The following is a 17,548-nucleotide window of genomic DNA, read 5'->3' on the forward strand; positions in this document are numbered from 1 at the left end:
CCCTGCAGGCAGGGCAGAGCAGGATCTTTCATCCCCATTATTCTATTCCAGACACGAAACTACTAATAAAATCGTGCAGGAAAATACTTGCCCTCTGTCAACGGGTTAGGTGTCAAAATAACTTACCTGAGGCTGCCACAAGCTGCAAAGAACCTCAGCTTTTGAAAAACCCAGTTTGCCAAGAACAACACATGCCCAGCTGTTTTCCCCTCATGCTGATGGACACAACTGTCAGCTGATTTGTCCCCATGTGATTCAAAATAGTTAGGAACACAGTTTGGAAACACAAACACTGTTGCTGCTGAAGTGCTTGACACAGGCCAGACAAAATGGCACCTTGGTTTAAAATTGCCCTTCTAGCACCCACAATGTTGTTTATGGCCTGTTTTAGCACAAAGGCATATTGCAGTCTCATGAAACCCTAAAACATTATCAGGGGCTGTAACCTGGGGAAGAGAGAGATTCCACTGTGTTCGCTTTCACATCTCTGCTGTTCTCCTCTTCAGTTCAATGTGCCCACCAACTAAATGCACAACCGGAACTTTTCAAAGGTTCTTTAGATCTTCTTAAGCGGGCCTGTCCAGCTTTAGCTTCTCCTGAAGCGCTAGAAAACACAGCCTGTTTGTAGCCAGTAACTCAACCTTCCCCAACCCGGTGACCTCCAGAGTAGATGGAATACAACTCCCATCATCCCCAACCAGCATGGCTGGGGATGATGGGGTTGTAGTCTATCTACTCCGGTGGGCGCCAGGTTGGGGATGTCACCACCACGTAGGGCATGGGTGGAGAAACTCTTCCAGTCCAAGGTCTGTATTCAATTTTGGAGAAGCTCGGGGGGGGGGGGGGCCTTCCAGACATGGGTGGGGCTGAAGGCAAACGGAGGCAGGGCCAAAACACAAAACAATACCAGCATATTGTAGCTTAAAGCTCTTACTGCCCGTATCTAAGCCTTAGGAGAGACATTTCGACCTTTTAGAATGGGGAAAAAACTGCACAAAAGCCAGGAAGCCACCAAACAATTGGTGGTTGGGTGAAAGGGGTGGGGACAGCAGATGGGGATGTGGCCTTCTGGGGAATCCCAGAGGGCCAGATCTGGACCCCAGGTGGGCCACATTTGGCCCGCAAGCCTGAGGTTCAACACCCTTGACTTAGGGGCTTCTTTAAAGATGTGCCTGGCACTGGCACTACTCCTACTGTGAGCTTCAGTAGCAAACACTCTGCGCACTGCTGCCCAGAATCTGGACTGCAAATTAATCTGACAGGTCACAGTCTCAAACCCCTGCCACAGGAGAACATCTTGAAACCATACCTGACAGTAGCTCATCCTTCAGATGCGTGGGGTGGGAGATGGGAGAAGTGAAGCTCCAGGGAAGGAGAATCTGCACAGCTTTGATTCAACCATTATTACAGCTAAGAATAAATTATTCACCCAGCCTCTGCTACAACTTGAACCCAGAGCAACTGCTCTTTTCTTACTGTTGCTCGTACCGTGTGGGCCATCTGTAGCCCCCACAACCACGTGGCTAATCTGAGTGCTATCACATCTCTGCAGCCATTGACCAGCTGGTTGGCTGCTACAAATGATGGACTACCTGCATGGCATACAATAACTTTTAACTGGCCACTGTGTGACTCTGAGCACCTGCATCCACCCTAGTAGCAAACAGAGCAGAAGTGCATGGACTGAATGCTGCCCCAACGTGTGTTTACATTACATTGCTAGCATACTTCATCCATGACCCACTGATACATCCAGTTTTCTTCCCAATGGTTCTCATCAACGGTAGTTCTCAATCTCCCCGTGTTGTCTTTTGTTATTAATCCACCTGCGCTGCTACTTACCTTCTGGGGCGAGGCTAGAAAAATCCATCCTTTTCTAAGCAAGCCTGTAGGCCAAAGAGGAGCTAACATAAAATCATGAAAAGAAGGGTACCAACCTCAGCTTGCTTGCACCACACGCTGATGTTCTTACGTTGCGCTTTCGTGAAATGGTCCCAAGCCTTTTGTTTGGATGCAGAATGGTACACGGCCACTATCTGCTCGACTGCGGTTTCAAAATCAGCAGGCAAAACCAGGCCACAATATCATCCAGAGAGGGCAAGAGAAAGGAGTAAAGGAGTAAGAGAGTGGGATCAGGCAGGTGGTCCAGCGCAGCTTTTTTTTACGACTCTTTAGGTGAAGACCACAGCTGAGATGGTGCCTAGGAAGATGCCAGAACTACAGAGCTTGGGGAGCAGGTAGTACAACGGACAGACTGTACTGGGGATTTGTCCCAACAGGCAAAAGCCATGTAAATAGAGGAAGTTGTCTTGATGAGAAGGACGGTGATGCTAAAGTGTTGGGAAAACGCTAAAAAAAGAGGAGTTTCTCTGGAAACTCAAGAGGAAGAAAGACACTCAAATAAAAACACAGGCGTTTGGCCAGAGAGGGAGATAATTTTCAGAAACTTCAGAAACATAGATTACTTCAGAAACATAGGGCTGTAATCAGGGCTGTGTGTATTCCACAAGTCTGCAACTGTAAATTGGTGCTGGGCACAGAATCCCTGCACCCTGGGAATTCTAGCTTTTATATTTAAAGTCAGTTTCTAGTCTTTAAGGGTACAAAGATAGGCTTGAAAGTGCGTGCAAGGTCTACTAAAATCTCAGAAGCCAAAAAGAAAGAGTTGATTTCCAGAATGGGCTTTAGTATTCCACACCATGACTAAATGGATTATACAAAATCAGTACATCTGCATCTTTCCATAGTTCATGTATAAAGTCACACCACTGTGTTTTTCTTGGGGTAGAAGTTTATGTTATATTTAAAATTTTAAAAATACCCACCGCCCTGGTAAGGCTGCCCTACAGTTGATAAAGTAACAGAGGCTCTTCCCCACCCACCCAAACAGGAGTGGGCAACTTGCAGTCCTCCAGATGTTTTGGCCTTCAACTCCCATAATCCCTCACCATTGACTATGCTGGCTAGGGCTGATGGAAGTTGTAGGCTAAAACATCTGGAGAGCCAGAAGTCGCCCACCCCTGCTCCAGAACAGGTCACTCTTTTCTTGCAAATTTCTGGCCAAATGTTTAGATTGTATTTATTTATATATTTACAATATTTATATACCATTCCACATCAAAGGCAGATAAGAGATATCAGCTCCCTGGAAGGAGATAAAATCCATTCCATAGTCACAGCTCATTGGTTTGCGCAGTGGAGAGGCCACTACAGGAAGAATTTATCTTACTCTACCAAAAGATTGGCAAATCCCAGGATCATGAAGGAATTCAAGTTGGGGTTTTCATACCACCCCACTTGAACCTCCTGCTCCCCCAATAACTACTTACTTTGCAATGTGTAATGTCCCTCCTTCTGGACTCCAGGGCCAATATTTGTTTTAATGCCAACACAGAAATAAAACATTAAAAAAAATCTAAGCAAACCGTAAGAGTTCACAACTTCAAAATCCTCTTGGTGTACCTCAGGAGATTCAAGGTCACATGGTGTAAAGTTAACCTTAAAAACAGACATCAAGGCCAAGAGACTGCCAAGATGTCAGCTTTCCAAGCTGTGAGGTGCTAAAGGTGGGGGGCATTTTCTTCTTTTTCCCTGGCGGTGTAGGTTGTTGGTTTTTTTAAACCCTCCTGTTGGTTACAGCAGAAGGGAAAATTCTTCTCCCAGGTTGGTATAGGTGAGGGGCCCAATCTTGGGCCCCCTCAGAGGAACAGAAAAGCAGATCCAAGGTCACCTCTGCTCCCAGAACTCCCTGGGTCGCCTTCTCCTGCTGGCAGGGACACAAATGGTGATAGCTTTCCCCCTGTGGAATTTTCCATGGATGGAACTGGTTGGTCAGATGGACAGAGTCCACACACACACACACACACACACACACACGCACCACCTCCTCACTACCACCAATGAAGGCTGGTGGAAGAGTCCTTCCCCCTAATCTAGGGATGGATAATGCGTGTCCCTCCAGAAACTGTTGGACTGCAACTCCCATCAACCCTATTCAGTGCAGCCAATGATGAGAGACAATGGAAGTTGTAGTCCAAACAATGTCTGACCTAACCCTGACCTACTCCAGCAAAGCTAGATCTGGAGGGTTAGGATTGTTCAGTTAGTTTCTCAGCTCCAGAGCCCGAAAGAGGGAGATCTGTAGGACGTTCAACAGGAACACAATTATCATGCCTGGTGATGGATTCTGGTGAGCAACAGGCAGTGGAAGATCTCAGGCCTCCCAGGGCTGAGAAGAGCACCAAACATTCTGTTGGTAAAGTTTAAAATAGGCTGAAGGGGGAAAATGCAGCAATATTACATTACCTTGAAGCTATCTTGAATTCTATCTCCCCATTAGTAAGATGGCCTGCAGATCCGTGAATGAACAGAAAGGAGGGACTTGGCTCTTAAACCTACCTTTTGTTGCCTAAGTCCCTTAGCAATTGCCAAAAGCACAAAGCTGCTGTTAACACAGGAGCAGCCTGCAGGAAGCAAGATCGCTAAGACAGAACTAGGCAGAGGACACTGTTGAGAGAGAGAGAGAGAGAGAGACGAATGCCTGCTCACACCGCCACCCCACCCTGCCGACCACCACCACCAAAAAACGGTGTGTGAACAGAAACAAAAAATACTGGCAAAACATAAGGCCCTCAACAAATGTTTAGAAGCTCCAGCTGGTACAGAAATAGGTGGTCTGTTTCTTGATGGGGCAGGTTATTGTAAGGACATGATATCTGCTGAGGCTTGCTATTTGCCTTCAAGCATAAAAACATAAACACCTTGGGCTCTACAAACCTTAGAGAGTATGTTTTCCTCTATGTCTCATTGCAGTCTTTAAGAACATCCAAGAGTGCTCCCTTTACTATCCCATTAGTGTACCAAATTAAGAAGAGGAAACTGTGCACAGCAATATTTGGGGGGGTATTGCCTTGTGGTGGCGAAGGGGCTTGTGTAACTCAGTGAAGCCATAAGCTATGCCGTGCAGGGCCACCCAAGACGGACAGGTCATGGCAGAGAGTTCTGACAAAATGTGGTCCACTGGAGAAGGAAATGGCAACCCACTCCAGTATCCTTACCAAGAAAACCCCATGGAATGTATCACAAGGCTAAAAGAGATGACGCCGGAAGATGAGACCCTCAGGTCAGAAGGTGCCCAATATACTACTGGGGAAGAGCAGAGGGTATTTCCAAGTAGCGCCAGAAAGAGTGAAGCGGCTGGGCCAAAGCCAAAACGACACTCAGCTGTGGATGTGTCTGGTGGTGAAAAGAAAATCCTATGCTGTAAAGAACAATATTGTTTAGGAACCTGGAATGTCAGATCAATGAATCAAGGTAAGCTAGAGGTGGTCAAACATGAGATGGCAAGATTGAACATCGACATCTTGGGAATCAGCAAACTCAAATGGACAGGCATGGGCGAATTTAATTCAGGTGACCATCATATCTACTACTGTGGGCAAGAATCCCTTAGAAGAAATGGAGTAGCACTCATAGTCAACAAAAGGGTGGGAAAAGCAGTACTGGGGTACAATCTTAAAAACGATAGAATGATCTCAGTACGAATCCAAGGCAAACCATTCAACTTCACAGTAATTCAAGTCTATGCCCCAACCACTGATGCCGAAAAAGCTGAGGTTAATCGGTTCTATGAAGACCTACAACACCTTCTAGAACTAACACCAAAAAAAAGATGTCCTCTTCATCATAGGGGATTGGAATGCTAAAGTAGGAAGTCAAGAAATCACCGGGATAACAGGCAGGCATGGCCTTGGTGCACAAAATGAAGCAGGACAAAAGCTAATAGAGTTTTGCCAGGAGAACACACTGATCATAGCAAACACTCTTTTCCAACAGCACAAGAGGCGACTCTACACATGGACATCACCAGATGGTCAATATCGAAATCAGATTGGTTATGTCCTTTGCAGTCAAAGATGGAGAAGCTCTACACAGTCAGTAAAAACAAGACCTGGAGCTGACTGTGGCTCAGATCATGAGCTTCTTGTTGCAAAATTTCAGCTTAAATTGAAGAACGTAGGGAAAACCACTAAACCATTCAGGTATGACCTCAATCATATCCCTTATGAATATACAGTGGAGGTGAGGAATAGATTTCAGGGATTAGACCTGATAGACAGAGTGCCTGAGGAACTATGGACGGAGGTCCGTAACATTGTTCAGGAGGCAGCAACTCAATCCATCCCAAAGAAAAAGAAATGCAAGGAAGCCAAGTGGCTGTCTGAGGAGGCTTTACAAGTAGCTGAGGAAAGAAGGGAAGCGAAAAGGAAGGGAGAAAGGGGAAGATATATCCAACTGAATGCAGAGTTCCAGAAAATAGCAAGGAGAGACAAGAAGGCCTTCTTAAATGAACAATGCAAAGAAATCGAGGAAAACAACAGAATGGGAAAGACTAGAGATCTCTTCAAGAAAATCGGAGATCTCAAGGGAACGTTTTGTGCAAAGACGGGCATGATAAAGGACAAAGAAGGCAGGGACCTAACAGAAGCAGATGAGATTAGAAGAGGTGGCAAGAATACACAGAAGAACTATACAGGAAAGATCTTAATATCCCTGATAGCCATGATAGTGCGGCCACTGAACCTGAGCTGGACATCCTCGAGAGTGAAATCAAGTGGGCCTTAGGAAGCATTACTAACAACAAAGCTAGCGGAGATGACAGTATTCCAGCTGAGCTATTTAAAATCCTAGAAGATGATGCTGTGAAAGTGCTGCAATTGCCAACAAATTTGGAACACTCAACAATGGCCGCAAGACTGGAAAAGGTCAGTTTACATTCCAATTCCAAAGAAGGGCAACGCCAAAGAGTGTTCAAACTACCGCACAATTGCGCTCATTTCACATGCCAGCAAGGTGATGCTCAAAATCCTACAAGCTAGGCTTCAGCAGTATGCGAACCAAGAACTACCGGAAGTACAAGCTGGGTTTCGAAGAGGCAGAGGAACTAGAGATCAAATTGCCAACGTTCGCTGGATCATGGAGAAAGCAAGAGAATTCCAGAAAAACGTCTATTTCTGCTTCATTGACTACGCTAAAGCCTTTGATTGTGTGGATCACAACAAACTGTGGCAAATTCTTAAAGTGATAGGAGTATCAGACCACCTTACCTGTCTCCTGAGAAACCTGTACGAGGGTCAAGAAGCAACAGTAAGAACCAGATATGGAACAACCGAGTGGTTGAAAATTGGGAAAGGAGTACTACAAAGCTGCATATTGTCACCCTGCTTATTTAACTTATATGCAGAGTACATCATGAGAAACGCCGGGTTGGATGAATCACAGGTCAGAATTAAGATTGCCGGGAGAATTATCAACAACCTCCGATATGCAGATGATACCACCCTAATGGCAGAAAGCGAAGAGGATCTCAAGAGCCTCTTGCTGAGGGTGAAAGAGGAGAGTGCAAAAGCTGGTTTGAAACTCAACATTAAAAAAACGAAGATCATGGCATCTGGCCCCATCACTTCCTGGCATATAGAAGGGGAAGAAATGGAAGCAGTGACAGATTTTACTTTCTTGGGCTCCAAGATCACCACAGATGGTGACTGTAGCCATGACATTAAAAGACGCTTGCTCCTTGGGAGGAAAGCTATGGCAAACCTAGACAGCATAGTAAGAAGCAGAGACATCACCTTGCCGACAAAGGTCCATCTAATCAAAGCTATGGTTTTCCCAGTAGTAATGTATGGCTGTGAGAGCTGGACTATAAGGAAGGCTGAGCGCCGAAGAATTGATGCTTTCGAACTGTGGTGCTGGAGAAGACTCTTACAAGTCCCCTGGACTGCAAGGAGGTCAAATCAGTCAATCCTAAAGGAAATCAACCCTGAGGGCTCATTGGAAGGACAGATACTGAAGCTGAAGCTCCAATATTTTGGCCACCTAATGCGAAGAGAAAACTCTCTGGAAAAGACCCTGATGCTGGGAAAGACTGAAGGCAAAAGGAGAAGGGGACGGCAGAGGATGAGATGGCTAGATAGCATCACCGATGCAATGAATATGAACTTGAGCACACTCCGGGAGAGAGCGCAGGACAGGAAGGCCTGGCGTGCTATGATCTATGGGGTCACGAAGAGTCAGACACGACTGAACGACTGAACAACAACAATGGATGCCTAACACATGTGGGAGCCCTTTTCTCCAGTGACCCATCAAAATCTGAGCCTGATAGTTTTCCAGAAGTTTTGTAAGACTCTCTTATTTGTACTGAGGATTAATGGTCATGTAGGTTTGGGTTCATTTTAAATTTGCTTTAGCCTACTGTACTTTATATGTTAATGGCTTGTTACTGGGTTTTGTTTTTTAAATATTTTTGCTGATTTTCTTGGAAACTTTATACTATTGTAGTAGAGTAGGTTAGAAATTAAACACAGATAAACCTAAATAAATTTCCTAGAAAGCAGGGTGTACGTTCTCGATCTACATTTCTGTCTCTGTCTCTCCCACCTTCAACAGGAATTTTTTATAGAAATGGTACATTTCCATCTAGCTAAACTTCAAAACCCTGGCTGCAAACCCCACACACTTACACTGAGCAAGAATCGCTGACAATGCAAGCATGAACTTCTCCTTTGCTTCCTCCATCTCCTTTTCATGGGCCGCTTTCTCATTCATCAACCGGCGGGTGTGGCTATTGACTGACTGAATCATGGAGTAAAAGTTGTTCGCGCTCCGTCTGTTCACTTCCCCACGCTCTATCCAGGTCAGCAACGTCTGCACTGCTTCCAAAAACTTGGAATCGTCTGGCCGAAGAGAGAAACACTGTTCAGAGGCAAAGCACCAGTGCATTTTGAGAGCAAATATGTTTACATCATCTCTCCCTGCATGATTATATTGAAAAGACAAAAACATAAGATTTGTTTCATGTGGGTCCGCATGAAGCGGTCTTCCCAAGCAAGACAAAACTTCAGAATACTGAAGCTGAGGTTAACCCCATAGCCGGTAGACAGTTGCAGTGTTCTCATCTGTGTCTAGATGGAGATGGACTCAGTGGTACAGCACATGCTTTGCATGGAGACAGTCCTCGGTTCAATCCCTCGAATCATCAGTTAAAAGGGGATGATGGGGAAAACCCCCTCTGCCTCAGACCTAGAGAGCTGTTGCCAGAGTCGACAATACTGGGCCAGATGGACAAACTGTCTGCATATAAGATAGCTTCTGATGCTCTTGTCATCACCTTAATGAAGCCTTCCCCAGCTTGGTGCCCTAAGATGCTTTAGACTACAACTCCCAGAATTCCTGACCATTGGCCATGCTAGCTAGGGCTGATGGAAGTTGTAGTCCCAAACTTCCACGTCGGGGAAGGATGCCCTCACATCAACGTCTGCCAGTTTATTTCATTCCTCTGCAGTCCCAAGTACCTTTCAGCTTCTCAGCAACCATACTGCACTCATGATCTGAATAGTGGACAACAGAGGGCGGGGAGGGAGGGTGGAACCGTTCTTCCGCCATCCTTCTGCGATGGCGCTCCTCTCGGGCCAGCATCCGCTGCTTGCATTCCCACTCGTAGAGATCATCCCGGGCTTGAGCAAAGTCCACGTGGAGGCGCCCTGTGTCCTTTTTATCAGTGCTGGAGCCCAGCCTGATGCGATACCCTGACAATGACAGATTCCGAAAGAACCTTTAGCAGATACCCTGCAGTTCGACTCTACCTCTGCCTCCCAACTGCAACATGGGCTTTGTCTGCTTGGCCTCCAGCAGTGCCAGAAAGATCTGTTGGAGGAAACACGAGCAGCTGCAGCTGAGGTTTGATCATATCAGAATTCAGGCTCGATACATTCATAAACACTTTCTGCTATGCCCAGCCCCACACCTCAGTTTGCTTGGTCTATCAATGGTTGTATCATCTGTGCGGCCGAAGCCCAGTTACATAGGCCCAAAATCAAGTCAGGTAAATCCTCTTAGCAAATATAGTGATCAAAGTTTCAAACTTGTAAAAGAGCACAGAGTGAGCTTAGGAGAAAGGGGTGGGGGGGTCAGATGAAAGGTTGATGCTGCCCTTGTTAAAGTGAGGCCTGGCCAGATCCTTCTGATACCATTGGAGGAGGGCTTTTGTGGGCTTCCATAACATGACCTGGGTAATAAACGTAACATCAGATGCTTCACAGATTCATAAAAAGGAGGCTATCCTCCAGAGTTCTCCAAAGGAGCTCTGGATAGTTTTAAAAGGCTGCTGGGTTCCAACAATCAGTTGTTTCAAGCAGGCATTGCGAAGAACAAGATATTAGGCAGACATTTTGAAGGTGTCTTCCTGGGGCTCCTCTTCCACCGAAGCATGATCAGTTGCTTGCTGCCTTAGAACTCTAGCCCCTTTTCAGTGATCTATCTGATCAACTCACCAAAGAGTAGTTCCTTTCTAATATTTGAAACTATATGTTTAAATCAGGGATGCTGACTCTCTTTCAGCCCAAAGGCCAAATTCCATTTCAAAGAAGCTCTCGGGGGCTGCATTCCTGTGGTAGGTGGGGCCGAAGGAAAAAGAGGGCAGGGCCAAAAATACCAGCATATTTTAGTGTAAAGCTCTTACTGCCAGTAACTCAGCCTTAGAAGAGGCATTTCAAACTTTCAGAAGGGCGGGGGATGTGCAAAGTAGAGGTGGTCAGGGGAAAGGAGGTGGGGCCAGCAGAAGAGGGCATAGTCATCTGGCAAACCCCAGAGGGCCATATTGGTAGCCCAGAGAGACCAAATTTGGCCCGCAGGCCTGAGATTTAACACCCCTGGCTTAAACCTTACTCTATGTTAATATCTTTTGTGTATTATGTTTCTTTGAAATTTTTGAATTGTGCATTTTTCTCTTTATATTAGTCAAATGTAGGAAATCTTATTCCCAATGGCTGTCTGCTGTCTCGGTCACCAATGCATGTTACAGTGAAGTTAAAGGCTTCTGAATTAGATAACTGAAACTGAAATGATCGTGCAATGGGGCGTAACAGACATGATTGCATGTGCCCTGTGCAATGTACAAAGATGATAATCTCTGAGTTCAAAGCACAGATAAAGAACACCCACCAGACAGATAAATCGCCTTGTCCACCATGTACTCCTCAGCAAAACGGATATGGCAGAAGTGCTTTTTACTCTTCCGAAGGGCTAGGATCTCTCCACACTGCTCAAATATCTCCACAATGGTCTCTTCTGTCCCGTTTTCCGGCAGTCCTCCGACAAATACCGTCTTGCATCCTGGAGGTCTTTCCCTCGTAGTGGGAGGGGGGAGATCTAAGGAAAAAAAGGAATATGATACGGAAGCTTGCCAACACCAAACGACATCTGGTATTCATCTACAATCTGACAACAACTGCTGTGCGTTCATAGTGTCAGAACACTTGGCCAACTCTACCCTGCCAGGCAAGGTTATATCTCGCCTGCCTCAAAATATTGAAAGCCAAGAACTTTCCAGCACAGTGTAGTTCCCAAAGCAGAAAAAATCCTTCTGTTTATTTGGTGATAGCTCACTGCTGGATTACTACTAAAGATAAACTGCATGAACGATGCACAAACGAATGCAAACATCCACCCCAGATAACACTGGGACTAACATCACCAGCATTATAAAAAGGGGAAGTAAGGGTTTATGTATGTTTACTTGGCTTTCTTTTCATGATGCCTTGCAGATTATTAGCTTGCTGCAACAGCTAATGCAAAACTAGGCTTCCACTGGAAAATGCCTCCAAACTGCTGTACATTCAGCACTGTTTCTTTGTTCTTCAGGGTGGTGAAAGGGTAACAACTTTTGTTGAAGTTCTGAAGCACGGTTTAATTATTCTTGTTTCTATAGACTCCTCTCCCCATGTCTCCCTAAACCTGAGAAAATACTAAAACAGAGAGGATTCAATCCAAAAGGGAGAAGGTAGCATAGGCAGGAGTGGGCAACTTATGGCCCTCCAGATGTTACTGGACTGCAAATTCTATTATCCCTCACCATTGGCTATCCTGGCTAGGGTTGATGGGAACTGCAGTCCAACAACACCTTGAGGGCCACAAGTTGCCCACCCCTGTAGCATCGAAACACGAGCACTAAGTTCTGGAAAGTTATTCACTGAACTCCTTCACCAAGTGACGTTCAGGAATGCTGCTTTGGCTACTGATGTTAACTTCTCCATTTTGTTCCCCATTAAATTATCACAGTCAGCAAACAGCACGGCAGGGATGATAGAGACATGACCTTCCTCCTTAAGGACATGAAGCTGCTTGGGGGCACCGTGCTCCCATTGGGGTATCTTTGGTTACCTCCAATGTTCTGAAAGCTATTCTGGCTTGGTTAGTCCTCATCAGGATAATTCCAGAGGAAAACTTCCTCTTCAGTGCTCAATTCCTACTTCAGCTCAGTCTTCTCCCAAAAGAGGGTCTATGACCCCCCTGCCAAAGGCGAAATACAGGCTGAAGGGGCAGGATTGCAGCTTGATATTGATAGGCATATGGGCAAGGAATACTTAATTACTTTGAATCAGTTCAAATCTCCAGGGCCAGATGAACTGCATCCTAGAGTAATAAAGGAACTAGCAGAAGAACTCTCAGAACCACTGCCTATTCTCTTTGAGAAATCATGGAGGACGGGGGAAGTGCTGGAGGAGGGCTAATGTTGTCCCGATTTTTAATAACGGCAAAAAGGAGGAACCTGGGAACTACAGACCAGTCAGTCTGACATCAATCCCTGCGAAAATTCTGGAGCAGATTATCACGCACTCCATCTGTAAGCACCTTGAAAACAATGTAGTGATTACTCGAAGCCAACATGGATTTGTCAAGACAAATCCTGCCAGACTAATCTGATATTATTTTTTGATCAGGTAACCTTCCTTGTAGACTGTGGGAATGCTGTGGACATAATATACCTCAACTTCAGCAAAGCCTTAGACAAAGTGCCCCATGATATCCTGATTAGCAAACTAGCTAATCATGGGCTAGATGAAACAACGATCAGGTGGGTCCACAGTTGGCTACAGAATCGGATTCAAAGAGTGCTTATCAATGGGACCTTCTCAAACTTGGGGAGAAGTAATGAGCGGGGTACCGCAGAGCTCAGTCCTGGGCCCAGTGCTCTTCAACGTTTTTATTAATAGCTTGGATGAGGAGGTGCAGGGAATGCTTATCAAATTTGCAGATAACAGAAACAGGGTGGGACAGCCCTGGAAGACAGAAACAAAATTCAAAGTGATCTTGATATGCTGGAGTGCTGGGCAGAAAACAACAGAATGAAATTTAACAGGGATAAATGCCAAGATCTACACCTAGGAAAAAGAAACCAAATGCACTGTTACAAGATGGAGGATACCTGGCTCAACAATACTACAAGCAAGAAGGATCTTGGAATTGTTGTATATCACAAGCTGAATATGAGCCAACAATGTGATGTGGCTGAAAAAAAAGGCAAATGCTGTTTTGGGCTGCATTAATAGAAGTATAGCTTCCAAATCACGTGAAGGACTAGTTCCCCTCTACTCAGCACTGGTTAGGCCTCATCTGGAGTACTGTGTCCAGTTCTGGGCACCAGACTTTAAGAAGGATGCAGACAAACTGGAGAGGGTTCAGAGGAGGGCAACAAAGATGATCAGGGGACTGGAAACAAAGCCCTATGAAGACAGACTGAAAGAACTGGGCATGTTTAGCCTTGAGAAGAGAAGACTGAGAGGAGCTATGATAGCACTCTTCAAGTACTTGAAAGGTTGTCACAGAGAGGAAGGCCAGGATCTCTTTTCGATCATCCCAGAGCGCAGGACATGGAATAATGGGCTCAAGTGACAGGAAGCCAGATTCCAGATGAACATCAGGAAAAACTTCCTGACTGTTAGAGCAGTACGACAATGGAACTGATTAACTAGGGAGGTGGGGGGCTCTACCACACCGGAGGCATTCAAGATGAGGCTGGATGGCCATCTGTCAGGGATGCTTTGACTTGGATTTCTGCACTGAGCAAGGGGTTGGACTCGATGGTCTTATAGGCGCCTTCCAACCCTACTATTATATGATTCTGTGATTCATTTCATAGCCTGGTTCAGGCATAACACGGTTTATTTAACCCATGGTTTGTCTGGCAGGCAATTGAACAAACCGTGGTTTCTCAATTGAACAAACCATGGTTTGTTTGTTTTCCCCCTCCTTCACCCATTCCCTCCTTGTATCCCAAATGCCTTTGCGGTGCTGTAGTACTGGTATGTATAGCAGCTGGGGTTTTTTTAACTACTCTTGCCTGCCGCCTCTGAAACCTGGCGAAACAACCCATGTACAATCCATGGTTCTGGGTTCAAACCTAATGACAACCCATGCTTTAAACAACCCAGAGTTCACAACATAACAAACCATGGGTTCTCTTTCTGGATTGTTCATGGTTAACAAACCATGGTTTGTTAGCGCAGCTGGGCTCACACATCATGACAACTGAGAATTCAACCAGCTATGGGTTAAATAAACCATGGCTTAGCATTATGTGTGAACCAGGTCCATAACTAATGGAAGGCCATCTCCTGTGCAATCCCCAGGCTTCCCCATCTGACTCCCATTTCTAACTCCAGGTATTTCACATCTCATCCCAGTGCAACTGCAAGTATTATAGCAAGGCTTACTCGGGTTAGGTGGGAAGAGTGTGCAGCTTTTGCAATGAATGATCTCCTTAGCCACTGGCATATCTGACGGGATTGGCGGTGGCACCATTCCCAAGCCGGGCATCATGGGATTGATTGGTGGGATCCCTGTCATCATTCCAAGGGCAGGGTCAAAGTCTGAAAGAGAGAGACGAACAACCAGGATTATTTCAGTGGCAAGAGCTCAAGAATTCCAATTAGGATTCCAGGAAGATTATGCGTCAGTAAAATCAAAAGCTCGGGGACTCGAGAGATGCGTACGACTTTGAGCCTGGGGAAGTAGAGCTGTTTGGCAGCTAGACGATCCCACAAAAGCCCATTTTTATGATTGAGAGATTACAGGTGAGGACAGCGTGTATTAAAAAGGAGAGAGCTCATAGCCTGTCCCTCCGTTGGGTGGGCGTCCTGACTTCCTCCTGGCTTTGCAACTGAAATGACAGCCGTGCTGGCTCAGGCATCGGTCTTGGCCCTTCCACTCCTATCCTTCAGACAGGTTTACTGTCTTTTCTAACTTTTAAAAGTACTGCCTGGATACAGAAATCTCTTCATCTGCCGATTCATTTTCTTAGAAGGAAATGTTTTTTTCAGAAGTGGAAAAAAACTGCTCCAGGGACAGGGTGTCTATGTGTCTTGGCAGCATCATGGGGAGTCAGCCAATCAGCACTGTCACAACCAGATTCTGCTTCAAAGTTGCAGAACTGGTATCTGTTTCTTTCCAGAGCTCAACCCCAGAGAGGTGAGGAAAGTATGTTTGGACTGAATGCCATGACAGTGCTCCAAAAGTGGCCCCACTATTTTCAGTCTTTCTTCAGCCAGTGTTTTGCAGTCACCAGCTGATAAGAGGCACAGGTAGTGGAGAGAAAAGGGGCCAAAAAAGCTATGGCAGCCTCCCCCAACCTGGTGCCCTCCAGATGTGTTGGACCACAACTCCCATCGTTCCCAGCCAGCATGGGAATAATGGGAGTTGCAGTCCAGCACATCTGGAGGGCACCAGGTTGGGGGAGGCTGGGCTATGGAATTCCTCTGCCTCATCACCATTTGAGGTTCATTCCATAGGTGGCATATTAACGAACCTGGAAAGTTATCGGCTGCATTTGAACATCATAATAAAACCTGGTTTATTGTGACGGGAATGAGTCTAGCATCCTGGGCTCACATGCCACCTCCTCTGGTGTGGCCCTTTGTGCTTCTGTTTTTGATTAATTATACCTTGTCATGTGTCATCCAGACCCAACAAGCTGTGCTTAATCTAACTATGGTTTGTTTGAAACAAGCCAACTTCAACTTGTAACTTACAAAGCTGGATTGTTTCAACAAACTACAGTTAAGATTAATCATAGGGTAGCGTTCGGATGACATGCTAAACCACCCTTCTCTAGCCTGGTGCCCTCCATTTGTGATGGACTCCAATTCCCAGCATCCCTCAGCCAGCATAGCCATAGAAGTTATAGTCCAGCACATCTAGAGGGCACCAGGTTGGGGAAGGCTGCGTTAAACTGTGGTTAATTTAAAAATGAAAGCAAAACCTATGATCTTTTCATCACGGCCATATCAGAGGAGAAGACAGGAGAGAGGAAGTATATAAGCCTAAAGGGGAAACTAGGGTCATTCCTGTCATAATAAATTGTGGTTTACAATGACATCTGAACACCCTCATTCTATCCTGCCATCTAGACCTATTAGTGCATACACATTCATGGACGGAAGTGCCCCAAAATTGGGGGATGATCTTCAGCGGATCCTGAGGCCTCCGTTGAATCCCCATATGTTCATGCTTAGAAATAGCCAATAAGGCTCTCTAGAGCAGGAAGGTGTCAAGGTTTACAGATTTGACTTCTGCTCTAGGAGTATGAGGAACCACACTCCACATTAAGGGAGAGAAGGAAGCAAACTCTCATAGGACTTCAAACTGGCCCCCTCCCCAGCCCTGCAGGACAAATTAGATCAGGATTATATAGCACTGTCCACACTGAAAGCGCTACAGAAATCGCTACCACCAATACTCTCTTACTGAAAAACATTTTTTCCCAGTAACAGGTGACAGGACAATGAGCATCACAGGAATCCCAGTGCTGAGCTAGCTGGCTTACTTGCCCTACTATCCTTCCCAATGAGCAGATGTACCACAGAAAACAGCACACACAGCAACAGGTCCAGAGATAACTCAAGCAAATGAGCCAAGCTATGTGTTCCACAGAAGACCGGGGGCGGGGATGGGTCAACAACTCCTCCCCCCCAAAGGAAATCACAGCAAGTATCCAAACAAGAGAAAAGGAGATTTACTCTGGTTTGTGGCTAAATAAATCATGTGTGGCTACAGAACTAATGTTTTTGTTTTAGCTATTGTTTAGTAACACAATACAGTTGGGTAGGAAATAGGGAATGATTAGAGCACTGGCACAGAGCACTTCCCTTGGATGACCCATGCCCTCTTAGCATTTTGAGTAGAAAACAGGGCTGTGTCCTTCAGGGCCTGGATCCCATGCATTCTATGGACACTGACCCCACAAGCACAATTAAGATGGGCATATTTGCAGTGACGATACTGGATCAAGAGCACCACCTACCAGGCAAAAGGGGTTCTCCGGCCATTCCCACTGGTGCCATCCCCAAGTTATTCATGGCAGTGGCCCATGCTGTCGGGTCAGACATGCCCAAATCCATTGGAGGAGACTCAAGGCTCAGAGTTTGGATGCCATCTATAGAAAGGATGATTGTTACCAAATATCTTTAAAAATGGCTTTATCGCTAGCCAAAAAGCTGGAAGAGATTTTTAATTTTTTTTTCTTTTTCTCAAGTGATAAAGAAAGCATTGCTTGGTAGAGGGTAGAGGTAAATTCCAACTGCAGCATGGGATGCAACAACTCAATGTGCTTTAAGCCTGAACAACTCGCTATAAATGCACATTTGTCTGCCCCTCCCCTGTCTTTCCTGAGTACTATCCCACCCCCATTTGTCAAGGTCTTGCTCTTTCC

At 45.7% G+C, this 17,548-nt stretch overlaps 1 protein-coding gene across 6 annotated transcripts in view; it reads right to left on the reverse strand.

Annotated features, from left to right (window-relative positions):
* Nucleotides 1-17,548, reverse strand: part of ENOX2 (ecto-NOX disulfide-thiol exchanger 2) — a 51,823-nt gene that overhangs the window by 18,672 nt on the left and 15,603 nt on the right. For all 6 annotated transcript variants that reach the window (XM_084813862.1, XM_084813863.1, XM_084813865.1 and 3 more), the window contains 6 exons: nucleotides 17,141-17,272; nucleotides 14,556-14,711; nucleotides 11,005-11,211; nucleotides 9,357-9,590; nucleotides 8,526-8,738; nucleotides 1,938-2,044 (listed from right to left, as the gene is read on the reverse strand). In XM_084813862.1, the coding sequence (XP_084669988.1) occupies nucleotides 1,938-2,044; nucleotides 8,526-8,738; nucleotides 9,357-9,590; nucleotides 11,005-11,211; nucleotides 14,556-14,711; nucleotides 17,141-17,272 (1,049 nt within the window). The remainder of the gene's footprint in view (nucleotides 1-1,937; nucleotides 2,045-8,525; nucleotides 8,739-9,356; nucleotides 9,591-11,004; nucleotides 11,212-14,555; nucleotides 14,712-17,140; nucleotides 17,273-17,548) is intronic.

This window comes from Heloderma suspectum, chromosome 9 (assembly GCF_057233095.1).
Source record: "Heloderma suspectum isolate Gila_16-S chromosome 9, 16-S_ref, whole genome shotgun sequence".
Taxonomy (NCBI): Eukaryota; Metazoa; Chordata; class Lepidosauria; order Squamata; family Helodermatidae; genus Heloderma; species Heloderma suspectum.